This window comes from Salmo trutta, chromosome 28 (genome assembly GCF_901001165.1).
Source record: "Salmo trutta chromosome 28, fSalTru1.1, whole genome shotgun sequence".
In the NCBI taxonomy this organism is placed as follows: Eukaryota; Metazoa; Chordata; class Actinopteri; order Salmoniformes; family Salmonidae; genus Salmo; species Salmo trutta.
In genome coordinates this window covers 21,405,262-21,417,982 of record NC_042984.1, presented here as the reverse complement: position 1 = coordinate 21,417,982, position 12,721 = coordinate 21,405,262, and the positions used below count along the sequence as shown (strand labels likewise).

Sequence of the window (12,721 nt, the reverse complement as noted above, 5' to 3'; positions counted from 1 at the left end):
TACATTTGATTGATTGATAAAGAAAATCCTTTGCCAGTCTCACATCTGTTTACTCAGACTATCAGATCTAACTGGAATTATGGAGAAATGAAATTAACACCTTCATGGCCACTGTCCAGTGAATGTGTTTAGAGCCAAAGTGGGAGTAAGGATGCGGTCAGAGTGATTACGTAAGATTGGGTTGTGTAGTATCTCACTCCACTCTAGCACCTGTATGTGTCACTCAGACCCCATCAGATCCCCATCCTGGATCGGTAGAAAAACACCCTGGTCCTGACCTCCCTCTTTGGTATATGATATGGACTCCCAGAAACAGAACAGGACAGAGCGCTCCCTGAGACTTTGAGTGTCCCTTACCGAGGCCACATTGAGACCAGCACTGGATACTGGATGCTCATGTATAAATCCATATCATAATGCAATGCAGTATGTACTTTCTGTGAATACACTTTACCATATATGTACTTCAATGCCTAGGCCAAGATGTGGCTTGGGAAGAGCATTGAACACAATAAAGACAACCTCTGCTCTTTGATATTCTTTAATTTCTAGGTCAAATGGGGCTTGTAGGGAGTCTATAAAACCAGTTTGGGGGCATGGAGTGCATGGTCACTGGAGGACAACTGGGACATCTCTGCTCCTTGAAAGCGTCATATACTCTACGTAGTGTTTGACTGCATGAATAGTGTATGCTTAACCGCTCAATGAGTCATCATATTACATAAACGGGAAGATCCATGGTGGAAAAAGGACGCAACATTGACATACAGACATTTTATTTGTAATTTTTTTAAATTTAACCTTTATTTAACTAGGCAAGTCAGTTAAGAACAAATTCTTATTTACAATGACGGCCTACACCGGCCAAACTCGGATGACGCTGAGTCAATTGTGGGTTGCCCTATGGGACTCTCAAACACGGCCGGTTGTGATACAGCCTGGATTCGAACCAGGGTGTCTGTAGTGACACCTCTAGCACTGAGATGCAGCGCCACTCAGGAGCCCATGCCACATGCTTTGACAAGGTTCATGCTACATTGACACTTTACCTCTCATCCACATCTGTGACAGATGAAAGATACAGTATGACAGGTATGTGACCATTGGACAGTGACTTTACATATTTTTTATTCATAATGTCATGACATGGAATATCTCTCTAAACTGTATCTACATTTTTCATGTAAATTTCACCATTTAGTGCTCTGGCCCTACAAATGGTGCAGCACATACTTTGACCAATCCTGATTCTGGGCCTACCAGAAGCAAAATATATGAGCTGAGACGTGAACAAATCCTGTCAAGAAACGTGCAGAATATTGACAGTCTAATTAGAATGTGAAGCTGACTCCATGGGTTACCTTGCTAAAAAAATCCCAGCAACAAACAACGCCAGGCCTGCTTTGCATTGGAGGTGACATATCCATTGCTAAATTTACAGAGCTAATTTACACCGCATAGAAGACAAGTTCCACCGTCTGTCTCACGTCTATATTAAGAACACACAGCTCTGGCTCTGACTCTGCAGGGGATCGTTCGGCTGTCTGTGCCAAAAGCTTTCTGAGACAGAAAGAAAGCGAAGTAACCTCTGTCAGTAAAAACAAGATAATTCATGATGTTATCAACGTCATGATTTCAAATGAAGAAATCTGCATTTTACACCTATCAGGCCAGTCAGTCTATGTCTTATCTTTGGCCTTGCTTTACTGTAGTAGTCAGGGTGTGTAGCATTTGTTTGTTTTTTTGCATTGTTTGTAACTTATTTTGTACATAATGTTGCTGCTACTGTCTCTTATGACCGAAAAGAGCTTCTGGACATCAAAACAGCAATTACTCCGCTTGAACTGGAAGAAGAATTTTTCTTTAATGAGTCGGACGAAAGGGATTTACTCCAGACACCTGAACAGGCCCTCATCCTCGTCATTCGCAGGAGAAAGAGACTGAGGTTTTGCGGAAGGAGATCGGGGTGCCTTGTGAGGATCCGGCGACTAGTGGCTAATCTGCCTTTGTCATCGGTACTATTGGCCAACGTACAATCGCTTGATAATAAAGTGGACGAACTACAAGCACGTATATCCTACCAATGGGACATTAAAAACTGTAATATCTTATGTTTCATCGAGTTATGGCTGAATAACGACATGAATAATATACAGCTGGTGGGTTACACACTGTATCGGCATGATAGAACAGCAGCTTCTGGTAAGACAAGGGGTGATGATCTATGTATATTTGTAAAGAACAGCTGGTGCACGATATCTAAGGAAGTCTCAAGGTTTTGATCGCCTGAGGTAGAGTATCTCATGATAAGCTGTAGACCACACTATCTACCTACAGAGTTTTCATCTATATACTTCATAGCTGTCTATTTACCACCACAAACCAATGCTGGCACTAAGACCGCACTCAATGAGCTGTATACGGCCATAAGCAAACAGGAAAACGCTTATCCAGAGGCAGCACTCCTAGTGGCCAGGGACTTTAATGAAGGAAAACGTACATCAGTTTTACCTCATTTCTACTAACATGTTAAATGTGCAATCAGAAGGATAAAACTCCAGACCGCTTTTAGTCCACACACAGAGACGCGTACTAAGCTCAGATGAAGCAGATGCTAAGCTACAGGACTGTTTTGCTAGCACAGACTGGAAAATGTTCCCGGGATTCTTCTGACGGCATTGAGGAGTTCACCACATCAGTCACTGGCTTCATCAATAAGTGCATCGATGACGTCGTCCCCACAGTGACTGTACGTACATACCCCAACCAGAAGCCATGGATTACATGCAACATCCGCACTGAGCTAAAGGGTAGAGCTGCCGCTTTCAACAAGCGGGACTCTAACCCAGAAGCTTATAAGAACCATCAAACAGGCAAAGCAATACAGGACTAAGGTCGAATTGTTCTACACCTGTTCTGATGCTCGTCTTATGTGGCAGGGTTTGCAAACTATTACAGACTACAAAGGGAAACACATCAGAGAGCTGCCCAGTGACACAAGCCCACCAGACGTGCTAAATTACTTCTATGCTCACTTCGAGGCAAGCAACACTGAAACATGCATGAGAGCATCAGCTGTTCTGGACGACTGTGTGATCACGCTCTCCGCAGCCGATGTGAGTAAGACCTTTAAACAGGTCAACATTCACAAGGCCGCAGGGCCAGACGGATGACCAGGACGTGTACTCCGAGCATGTGCTGACCAATTGGCAAGTATCTTCACTGACATTTTCAATCTCTCCCTGTCTGAGTCTGTAATACCAACATGTTTCAAGCAAACCACCATAGTCTCTGTGCCCAAGAACACTAAGGTAACCTGCCTAAATAACTACCGACCCATAACACTCACGTATGTAACCATGAAGTGCTTTGAAAGGCTGGTCATGACTCACATCAACACCATTATCCCAGAAACTCTAGACCCACTCAATTTGCATACCGCCCCAACAGATCCACAGATGATGCAATCTCTATTGCATGCCACACTGCCCTTTCACACCTGGACAAAAGGAACACCTATGTGAGAATGCTATTCATTGACTACAGCTCAGCGTTCAACACCATATTGCCCTCAAAGCTCATCACTAAGCTAAGGACCCTGGGACTAAACACCTCCTTCTGCAACTGGATCCTGGACTTCCTGACGGGCCACCCCAGGTGGTAAGGGTAGGTAACAACACATCCGCCTCGCTGATCCTCAACACGGGGGTGCGTGCACAGTCCCCTCCTGTACTCCCTGTTCACTCGTGACTGCACGGCCAGGCACGACTCAAACACCATCATTAAGTTTGCCGATGACAAAACAGTGGTAGGCCTGATCACCAACAATGACGAGACAGTCTATAGAGAGGAGGTCAAAAACCTGACCATGTGGTGCAAGGACAACAACCTCTCCCTCAAAGGGATCAAGACAAAGGAGATGATCGTGGACTACAGGAAAAGGAGGACCGAGCACGCCCCCATTCTCATCGACAGAGCTGTAGTGGAGCAAGTTGAGAGCTTCAAGTTCCTTGGCGTCCACATCAACAACAAACTAACATGGTCCAAGCACACCAAGACAGTCGTGAAGAGGGCACGACAAAACCTATTCACCCTCAGGAGACTGAAAAGATTTGGCATGGGTCCTCAGATCCTCAAAAGGTTTTACAGCTGCACTATCGAGAGCATCCTGACAGGTTGCATCACTGCCTGGTATGGCAACTGCTTGGCCTCCGACCGCAAGGCACTACAAAGGGTAGCGCGTATGGCCCAGCACATCACTGGGGCCAAGCTTCCTGACATCCAAGACCTTTATGCCAGGCGGTGTCAGAGGAATGCCCTAAAAATTGTCAAAGATTCCAGCCACCCTAGTCATTGACTGTTCTCTCTGCTACTGCACGGCAAGCGGTACTGGAGCGCCAAGTGTAGGTCCAAACAGCTTCTACCACCAAACAATAAGACACCTGAACATCTAATCAAATGGCTAGCCAGACTATTTGTATTGACCCCGCCCCCCCCCTTTGACGCTGCTGCTACTCTCTGTTATTATCTATGCATAGTCACTTTAATAACGCTACCTACATGTACATATTACCTCAATTACCTCGACTAACCGGTGCTCCCGCACATTGACTCGGTACCGGTACCCCCTGTATATAGCTTCACTATTGTTATTTTACTGCTGCTCTTTAATTATTTGTTACTTTTATTTCTTTTTTTTAGGTATTTTTCTTAAAACTGCATTGTTGATTAAGGGCTTCTAAGTAAGCATTTCACTGTAACGTCCTGTTGTATTCGGCACATGTTAAAAATACAATTTTATTTTATTTTGATCAAACTAATGAACCATAGTGTCATAACCACAAGGGTATGTAAGGATACGCATGGTTAAAACGACTGCACTCAATGTTTGGCTTTCTGTCATGGTTGCAAAGCCATTAGGATGCACTGCTTTTAGCAGGGCATTCTCAGGTTCAGAGGAAAAGCAGAAAAGTGTTTTAATTCATGCATGTCAGATAATTTTGGAGACACATAGAAGTCACAATAAAAAAATGAAATTAAATCACAACTTAAAGCATCTGCTACAGCAAGCCCATATAGTGTTGATTTAGTATCAATGTAATGAAATGAACTAATGAAGAATTTTTTGTTGTTGTTGTTGTTGTTTTTTAACCAGGTAGGCAAGTTGAGTATTGTCACGCCCTGACCAGGGGAACTCTGCTATTTTTGGTCAGGGTGTGGTATTTCTATGGTTTATTTTCTATGTTTTGTTATAGCCTTTCTTTGTGGTTTATTTCTATGTTGGGCTCTGAGGTGATTTCCAATCAGACAGCTGTCGCTAGTTATGTCTGATTGGGAATCACATTTAAGTTCCTTTTCCCCCCACGATGTTTGTGGGTTGTTGTCTCTTTGATTTTGAGCAGCTAACGTTTCGGTATTTTCTTGATTTTTGTGTACGTGTTTATTTCGGTGTAAAAGAATAAACATGTGTTCGCTCCCAGCTGCGTTTTGGTCCGCTTCCTCGTCACCAGACGCCGAACGTTACAGAACAACCCACCACCAAAGGACCAAGCAGCAGAGGAAGGAGCAGAGGGAATTTGGATTGGATACATGGAGGAAATGGAGCAAAGACCGGGAATGCTACCGAGGAACACGACTGGCGATTAAACCCGAGAGGCAACCCCAATAAAAAAAATTTGGGGGGGCATATGGGTAGTTTGGCGGGGCAAGTTTGGAGCCCCAGGCCAAATCCCCGGACTGTTTCTCGGAGGCCAGTTAATGGACAGGTCTTATGCTTCGGGGTAATGGGTGTTATGGCAAGGCCAAGTGTTTTTAGGCCAGTACGCGCTATACCAGCGCCCCGCAGTTACCAGGGGGTAGTAGGCATTCAGCCAGAAAGGGCGATGCCAGGTTTAAGCTCGAGACCGCCAGTAAGCCTCCATGGTCCTATATATCCTGTTCCCGCTCCACGCACTAGCCTAGAGGTGCGTGTTCCCAAGCTGGCATATCCGGTACCAGCACCACGCACCAGGATTATAGTGCGTCAGCCCGCCAGTCAACAGTCGTCGGAGCTGCCCGCCAGTCAACAGTCGTCGGAGCTGCCCGCCAGTCAACAGTCGTCGGAGCTGCCCGCCAGTCAACAGTCGCCGGAGTGGTCAGACTGCGCTGAACTGCCGGAGTGGCCAGACTGCGCTGAACTGCCGGAGTGGCCAGACTGCGCTGAACTGCCGGAGTGGCCAGACTGCGCTGAACTGCCGGAGTGGCCAGACTGCGCTGAACTGCCGGAGTGGCCAGACTGCCCAGACTGTCCCGAGCTGCCAGACGTCCCCAGTCCAGTCCGGCCCGTCCCTGCTCCCCGCACCAGGTTGGTGGTGCGTGTCCCCGGTCCTGTCCGGCCCGTCCCTGCTCCCCGCACCAGGTTGGTGGTGCGTGTCCCCGGTCCTGTCCGGCCCGTCCCTGCTCCCCGCACCAGGTTGGTGGTGCGTGTCCCCGGTCCTGTCCGGCCCGTCCCTGCTCCCCGCACCAGGTTAGTGGTGCGTGTCCACAGTCCTGTCCGGCCCATCCCTGCTCCCCGCACCAAGCCAGTGGTGCGTGTCCCCAGTCCAGTCCGGCCCGTCCCTGCTCCCCGCACCAAGCCAGTGGTGCGTGTCCCCAGTCCAGTCCGGCCCGTCCCTGCTCCCCGCACCAGGTTAGTGGTGCGTGTCCCCAGTCCTGTCCGGCCCATTCCTACTCCCCGCACCAAGCCAGTGGTGCGTGTCCCCAGTCCAGTCCGGCCCGTCCCTGCTCCCCGCACCAGGTTAGTGGTGCGTGTCCACAGTCCTGTCCGGCCCATCCCGGCTCCCCGCACCAAGCCGGTGGTGAGTGTCCCCAGTCCAGTCCGGCCCGTCCCTGCTCCCCGCACCAGGTTGGTGGTGCGTGTCCCCAGGCCAGTCCGGCCCGTCCCTGCTCCCCGCACCAGGTTGGTGGTGCGTGTCCCCGGTCCTGTCCGGCCCGTCCCTGTTCCCCGCACCAGGCCCACGGCGCGTGTCCACAGTCCGGCACGGCCTGTGTCCGGTCCACCGGTGACCAGTCCTGTTCCGGTCGGCGGCTCCGCTTCGGAGCCTGAGCATGCCGCTCCACCGTGGTCCAGTCCGGGCCAGAGGGGTAGGGCTAGGGTGGAGGCAGGGGGAGAAACACGCCCGGGGCCAGAGCCTCCACCGAGGGTGAGGCGCCCACCCGGGTCCCCCCCCTGGGTCCCCCCCCTAATAGACTTTAGGTTGGTGCGCCGGGAGTACGCACCGTTGGAGGGGGGGTACTGTCACGCCCTGACCAGGGGAACTCTGCTATTTTTGGTCAGGGTGTGGTATTTCTATGGTTTATTTTCTATGTTTTGTTATAGCCTTTCTTTGTGGTTTATTTCTATGTTGGGCTCGGAGGTGATTTCCAATCAGACAGCTGTCGCTAGTTATGTCTGATTGGGAATCACATTTAAGTTCCTTTCCCCCCCATGATGTTTGTGGGTTGTTGTCTCTTTGATTTTGAGCAGCTAACGTTTCGGTATTTTCTTGATTTTTGTGTACGTGTTTATTTCGGTGTAAAAGAATAAACATGTGTTCGCTCCCAGCTGCGTTTTGGTCCGCTTCCTCGTCACCAGACGCCGAACGTTACAAGAACCAGTTCTCATTTACAATTGCGACCTGGCCAAGATAAAGCAAGCAGTTTGACACATACAACAACACAGAGTTACCCATGGAGTAAAACAAACATACAGTCAATAATATAGTAGAAAAATAAGTCTATATACAAAGTGAGCAAATGAGGTGCCATAAGGGAGGTAAAGGCAAAAAAGGCCATGGTGGCGAAGTAAATACAATATAGCAAGTAAAACACTGGAATGGTACATTTGCAGTGGAAGAAAGTGCAAAGTAGAAATAGAAATAATGGGGTGCAAAAGAGCAAAATAAATAAATAAATAAAGTAGGGGAAGCGGTAGTTGTTTGGGCTAAATTATATATGGGCTATGTACAGGGGCAGTAATCTGTGAGCTGCTCTGACAGCTGGTGCTTAAAGCTAGTGAGGCAGATAAGTGTTTCCAGTTTTAGAGATTTTTGTAGTTCTTTCCAGTCATTGGCAGCAGAGAACTGGAAGAGAGGCGGCCGATGGAGGAATTGGCTTTGGGGTGACCAGAGAGATATACCTGCTGGAGCGCGTGCTACAGGTGGGTGCTGCTATAGTGACCAGTGAGCTGAGATACGGGGGAACTTTACCTAGCAGGGTCTTGTAGATGACCTGGAGCCAGTGGGATTGGGTACGAGTATGAAGCGAAGGCCAGCCAACGAGAGCGTACAGGTCGCAGTGGTGGGTAGTATATGGGGCTTTGGTGACAAAACAGATGGCACTGTGATAGACTGCATCCAATTTATCGAGTAGGGTATTGGAGGCTATTTTGTAAATGACATCGCCGAAGTTGAGGATCGGTAGGATGGTCAGTTTTACGAGGGTATATTTGGCAGCATGAGTGAAAGATGCTTAGATGCGAAATAGGAAGCCAATTATAGATTTAACTTTGGATTGGAGATGTTTGATGTGAGTCTGGAAGGAGAGTTTAAAGTCTAACCAGACACCTAGGTATTTGTAGTTGTCCACATATTCTAAGTCAGAAGCGTCCAGAGTAGTAATGCTGGACGGGCGAGCAGGTGCAGGCAGCGATCAGTTGAAGAGCATGCATTTAGTTTTACTTGTATTTAAGAGCAGTTGGAGGCCACAGAAGGAGAGTTGTATGGCATTGAAGCTCATCTGGAGGGTAGTTAACACAGTGTCCAAAGAAGGGCCAGAAGTATACAGAATGGTGTCGTCTGCGTAGAGGTGGATCAGAGACTCACCAGCAGCAAGAGCGACATCATTGATGTATACAGAGAAAAGAGTCGGCCAAAGAATTGAACCCTGTGGCACCCCCATAGAGACTGCCAGAGGCCCAGACAACAGGCCCTCCGATTTGACACACTGAACTCTATCAGAAAAGTAGTTGGTGAACCAGGCGAGGCAGTCATTTGAGAAACCAAGGCTGTTGAGTCTGCCAATGAGGATGTGGTGATTGACAGAGTCGAAAGCCTTGGCCAGGTCAATGAATACGGCTGCACAGTATTGTTTCTTATCGATGGCGGTTAAGATATCGTTTAGGACCTTGAGCGTGGCTGAGGTGTACCCATGACCAGCTCTGAAACCAGATTGCATAGCGGAGAAGGTGCGGTGGGATTCAAAATGGTCGGTAATCTGTTTGTTGACTTGGCTTTCGAAGACTTTAGACAGGCAGGGTAGGATAGATATAGGTCTGTAGCAGTTTGGGTCAAGAGTGTCCCCCCCTTTGAAGAGGGGGATGACCGCAGCTGCTTTCCAATCTTTGGGAATCTCAGATGACACGAAAGAGAGGTTGAACAGGCTGGTAATAGGGGGTGCAACAACTTCGGCAGAAAATTTTAGAAAGAAAGGGTCCAGATTGTCTAACCCGGCTGATTTGTAGGGGTCCAGATTTTGCAGCTCTTTCAGAACATCAGCTGACTGGATTTGGGAGAAGAAGAAATGGGGAAGGCTTGGGCGAGTTGTAGTGGGGGGTGCAGTGCTGTTGACCGGGGTAGGGGTAGCCAGGTGGAAAGCATGGCCAGCCGTAGAAAAATGCTTATTGAAATTCTCAATTATAGTGGATTTATCGGTGGTGACAGAGTTTCCTATCCTCAGTGCAGTGGGCAGCTGGGAGGAGGTTTTAAATTATGAATTACGTTAAAGGGCTGCACAAGATGGCGATTGCGCTCTCGCTCTCTCTGACATTTAGGTGGAATTTTGGGAAAAATAAAAGCAAAAAACTCCACAGCAATGTTTCATTGCAAAAAATATCGAACAAATTGCTGACAAAATCCCAAGTTCCGGAAAGGAAATACCAAGGCATCGGATTAATGAACTGATATACAAAACAACAGACGGATCCATCCGTTCTTTTCCATTTAAACTACTATATAAAATTCTCGCCACAAAAAGAATGCTCAATATATGGGACAGATCCTCTGTCCAGTATCTGTGTTCTTTTGCCCATCTTAATCTTTTCTTTTTATTGGCCAGTCTGAGATATGGCTTTTTCTTTACAACTCTGCCTAGAAGGCCAGCATCCCGGAGTCGCTTCTTCACTGTTGACGTTGAGACTGGTGTTTTTTTGGGTACTATTTAATAAAGCTGCCATTTGAGGACTTGATAGGCGTCTGTTTCTCAAACTAGACACTAATGTACTTGTCCTCTTGCTCAGTTGTGCACCGGGGCCTCCCACTCCTCTATCTATTCTGGTTAGAGACAGTTTGCGCTGTTCTGTGAAGGGAGTAGTACACAGCATTGTACGAGATCTTCAGTTTCTTGGCAATTTCTCGCATGGAATAGCCTTCATTTCTCAGAGCAAGAATAGACTGATGAGTTTCAGAAGAAAGGTCTTTGTTTCTGGCCATTTTGAGCTTGTAATCGAACCCACAAATGATGATGCTCCAGATACTCAACTAGTCTAAAGGCCAGTTTTATTGCTTCTTTAATCAGAACAACAGTTTCAGCTGTGCTAAAATAATTGAGAAAGGGTTTTCTAATGATCAATTAGCCTTTTAAAATGATAAACTTGGATCAGCTAACACAACGTGTCATTGGAAAACAGGAGTGATGGTTGCTGATAATGGGCCTCTGTACACCTATGTAGATATTCCATAAAAAATCTGCCATTTCCAGCTACTATAGTCATTTACAACATTAACAATGACTACACTGTATTTCTGATCAATTTTATGTTATTTTAATGGACAAAATATGTGCTTTTCTTTAAAAAACAAGGACATTTGTAAGTGCCCCTAAACTTTTGAACGGTAGTGTATATAAAATATATATACTAAAGAAGGGGATTAGAAATGATGCAGGTAATGTTATTTGATAGACTTCAATTCTACCTGATCATTTCATACCTGATCTATCCCCTAAAAAAAAAAGTGGGAAAAAAAGATCCAGAAAGGAAAGACTGATTGTCCACCACAAGTATGCTATAGGAAATCTAGACACAGAAGAGCACTGTCATGTTTAGAAAGGTCAAATGCCTCCACCACTAAGCACAATAATGAAGTCATACATAATTAACAGACGAAAAGAGACAATATTGCTTTGAACTACTTCCTGGCAATAGGCATGCAGCCAAGCACACAGTATTGACAGGCATTTTAGACCATTGCTCAATGTAACGCTTGTCTCAGTCAATCAAGCTTCACAGTCGGCAACCCCATGAACTACGCAATTACACAGAAGGCAATATTATGGTATAAGGACTTCAATGTATAACAGTGGAGGCTGCTGAGGGGAGGACGGCTCATAATAATGACTGGAATGGAGTCAATGGAATGGTATCAAACACATGGAAACCTCATCTTTGATGTTTTTGATACCACGCCATTGACTCCATTCCAGACATTATTATGAGCCGTCATCCCCTCAACAGCCCCCACTGATGCATAAGTCTTTAGAATAGAAAGGTCCCAGTTATTTGTACATTCTAATCTTACACAGAGAGACATAACCAAAGTGACAACAATTCAGGGGAGGCCTGGACCCCAGGCGGCAAAAGGGGGTAAAAGGTCATGTCCAGCGAACAGACCTGACTCAGCTCCCTGCTCTTTATTCAGCGCTAGGGACAGAGGACACAATATGGATGCAAAAAGCTCTCTATTAAGTCATTTGTCAACTGTTTAGGAAAGTATCTATACATTTTCCTTTATGTAGTTCAATAAGCTATATTGGAAAGTAACATGGCTCCTACAATATTTATTTACTTAATTTTAGAATCTATAACACATTTTCTTACTAGGTCTCTATTGATATATTGATATCAATAATATTAAGAATTCACTGAGCACTAGAAATATCCCTACAGCTGATGCACAAACTGACACACCAGTGAAATGTGACACACATTTGAACACACATTACAACACCATTTAACATGACATTTTTTCTTGACATTGTAATGACATTTACAATGCATGAAATATATTTATTTCAAAAGAAAATGCATTTAGACTGTACATGTGGAAAATAACTATGGCAGCGGAATAAACTGAAGGAAGTTCACCATGGAGTGGAGTTTAGTTCACTATGGTAATCACAGTGAAGAAGACATCATAGTTTACTCCCTGGTATGGCTGTTCAAAATACACAAACAAACTGTATTCTTCACAAGCTAATATTTGAAGTTGCATGTTAACAAGACAACACCCAAGTGTTGCATAACTAAATGTGCAATATAGAAGAGACTTAATAAGGAATGGGAAGCAAACAAATCCCTCCTAGAAAGTCCTCAATAGGATAGGACAGTTTGCTATAGGATAACATCCTTGTGGAATAGCCTTCATTGGAAATAATGTAATTATACCCACACAAAAAAAACATTTCCACAATAACTAAAACTTTTGCAAACATCCCTCGAATATCAAATTCCTCTTTACCGCATAAAATAGCAGTGCACAGTCAAAACACTGACCTGTTTTTTTTCAAGGGCTGACTCTTCAATTCATAATACGTTTTTGGTTCCTCTTGAAACTCTTCTCCAACCTCGAAGTCGGGAACTATACCCGATTCCGCTTGCATACTTGCGGCTGTCAACTTCTTGGTAATTTCAAATGATAAAGAAACGAACGATGTTATGGCCACCTCTCTAAAACACTCGCTGTAACAGCCACTGAAAGCGCAAACCCGT

At 45.9% G+C, this 12,721-nt stretch overlaps 1 protein-coding gene across 5 annotated transcripts in view; it reads right to left on the bottom strand.

The window, feature by feature from the left end:
* Positions 1-12,721, bottom strand: part of LOC115165791 (microphthalmia-associated transcription factor) — a 37,301-nt gene extending 24,580 nt beyond the window's left edge. For all 5 annotated transcript variants that reach the window (XM_029719156.1, XM_029719157.1, XM_029719159.1 and 2 more), the window contains exon 1: positions 12,506-12,721. In XM_029719156.1, the coding sequence (XP_029575016.1) occupies positions 12,506-12,612 (107 nt within the window). In that variant the 5' untranslated portion in view covers positions 12,613-12,721. The remainder of the gene's footprint in view (positions 1-12,505) is intronic.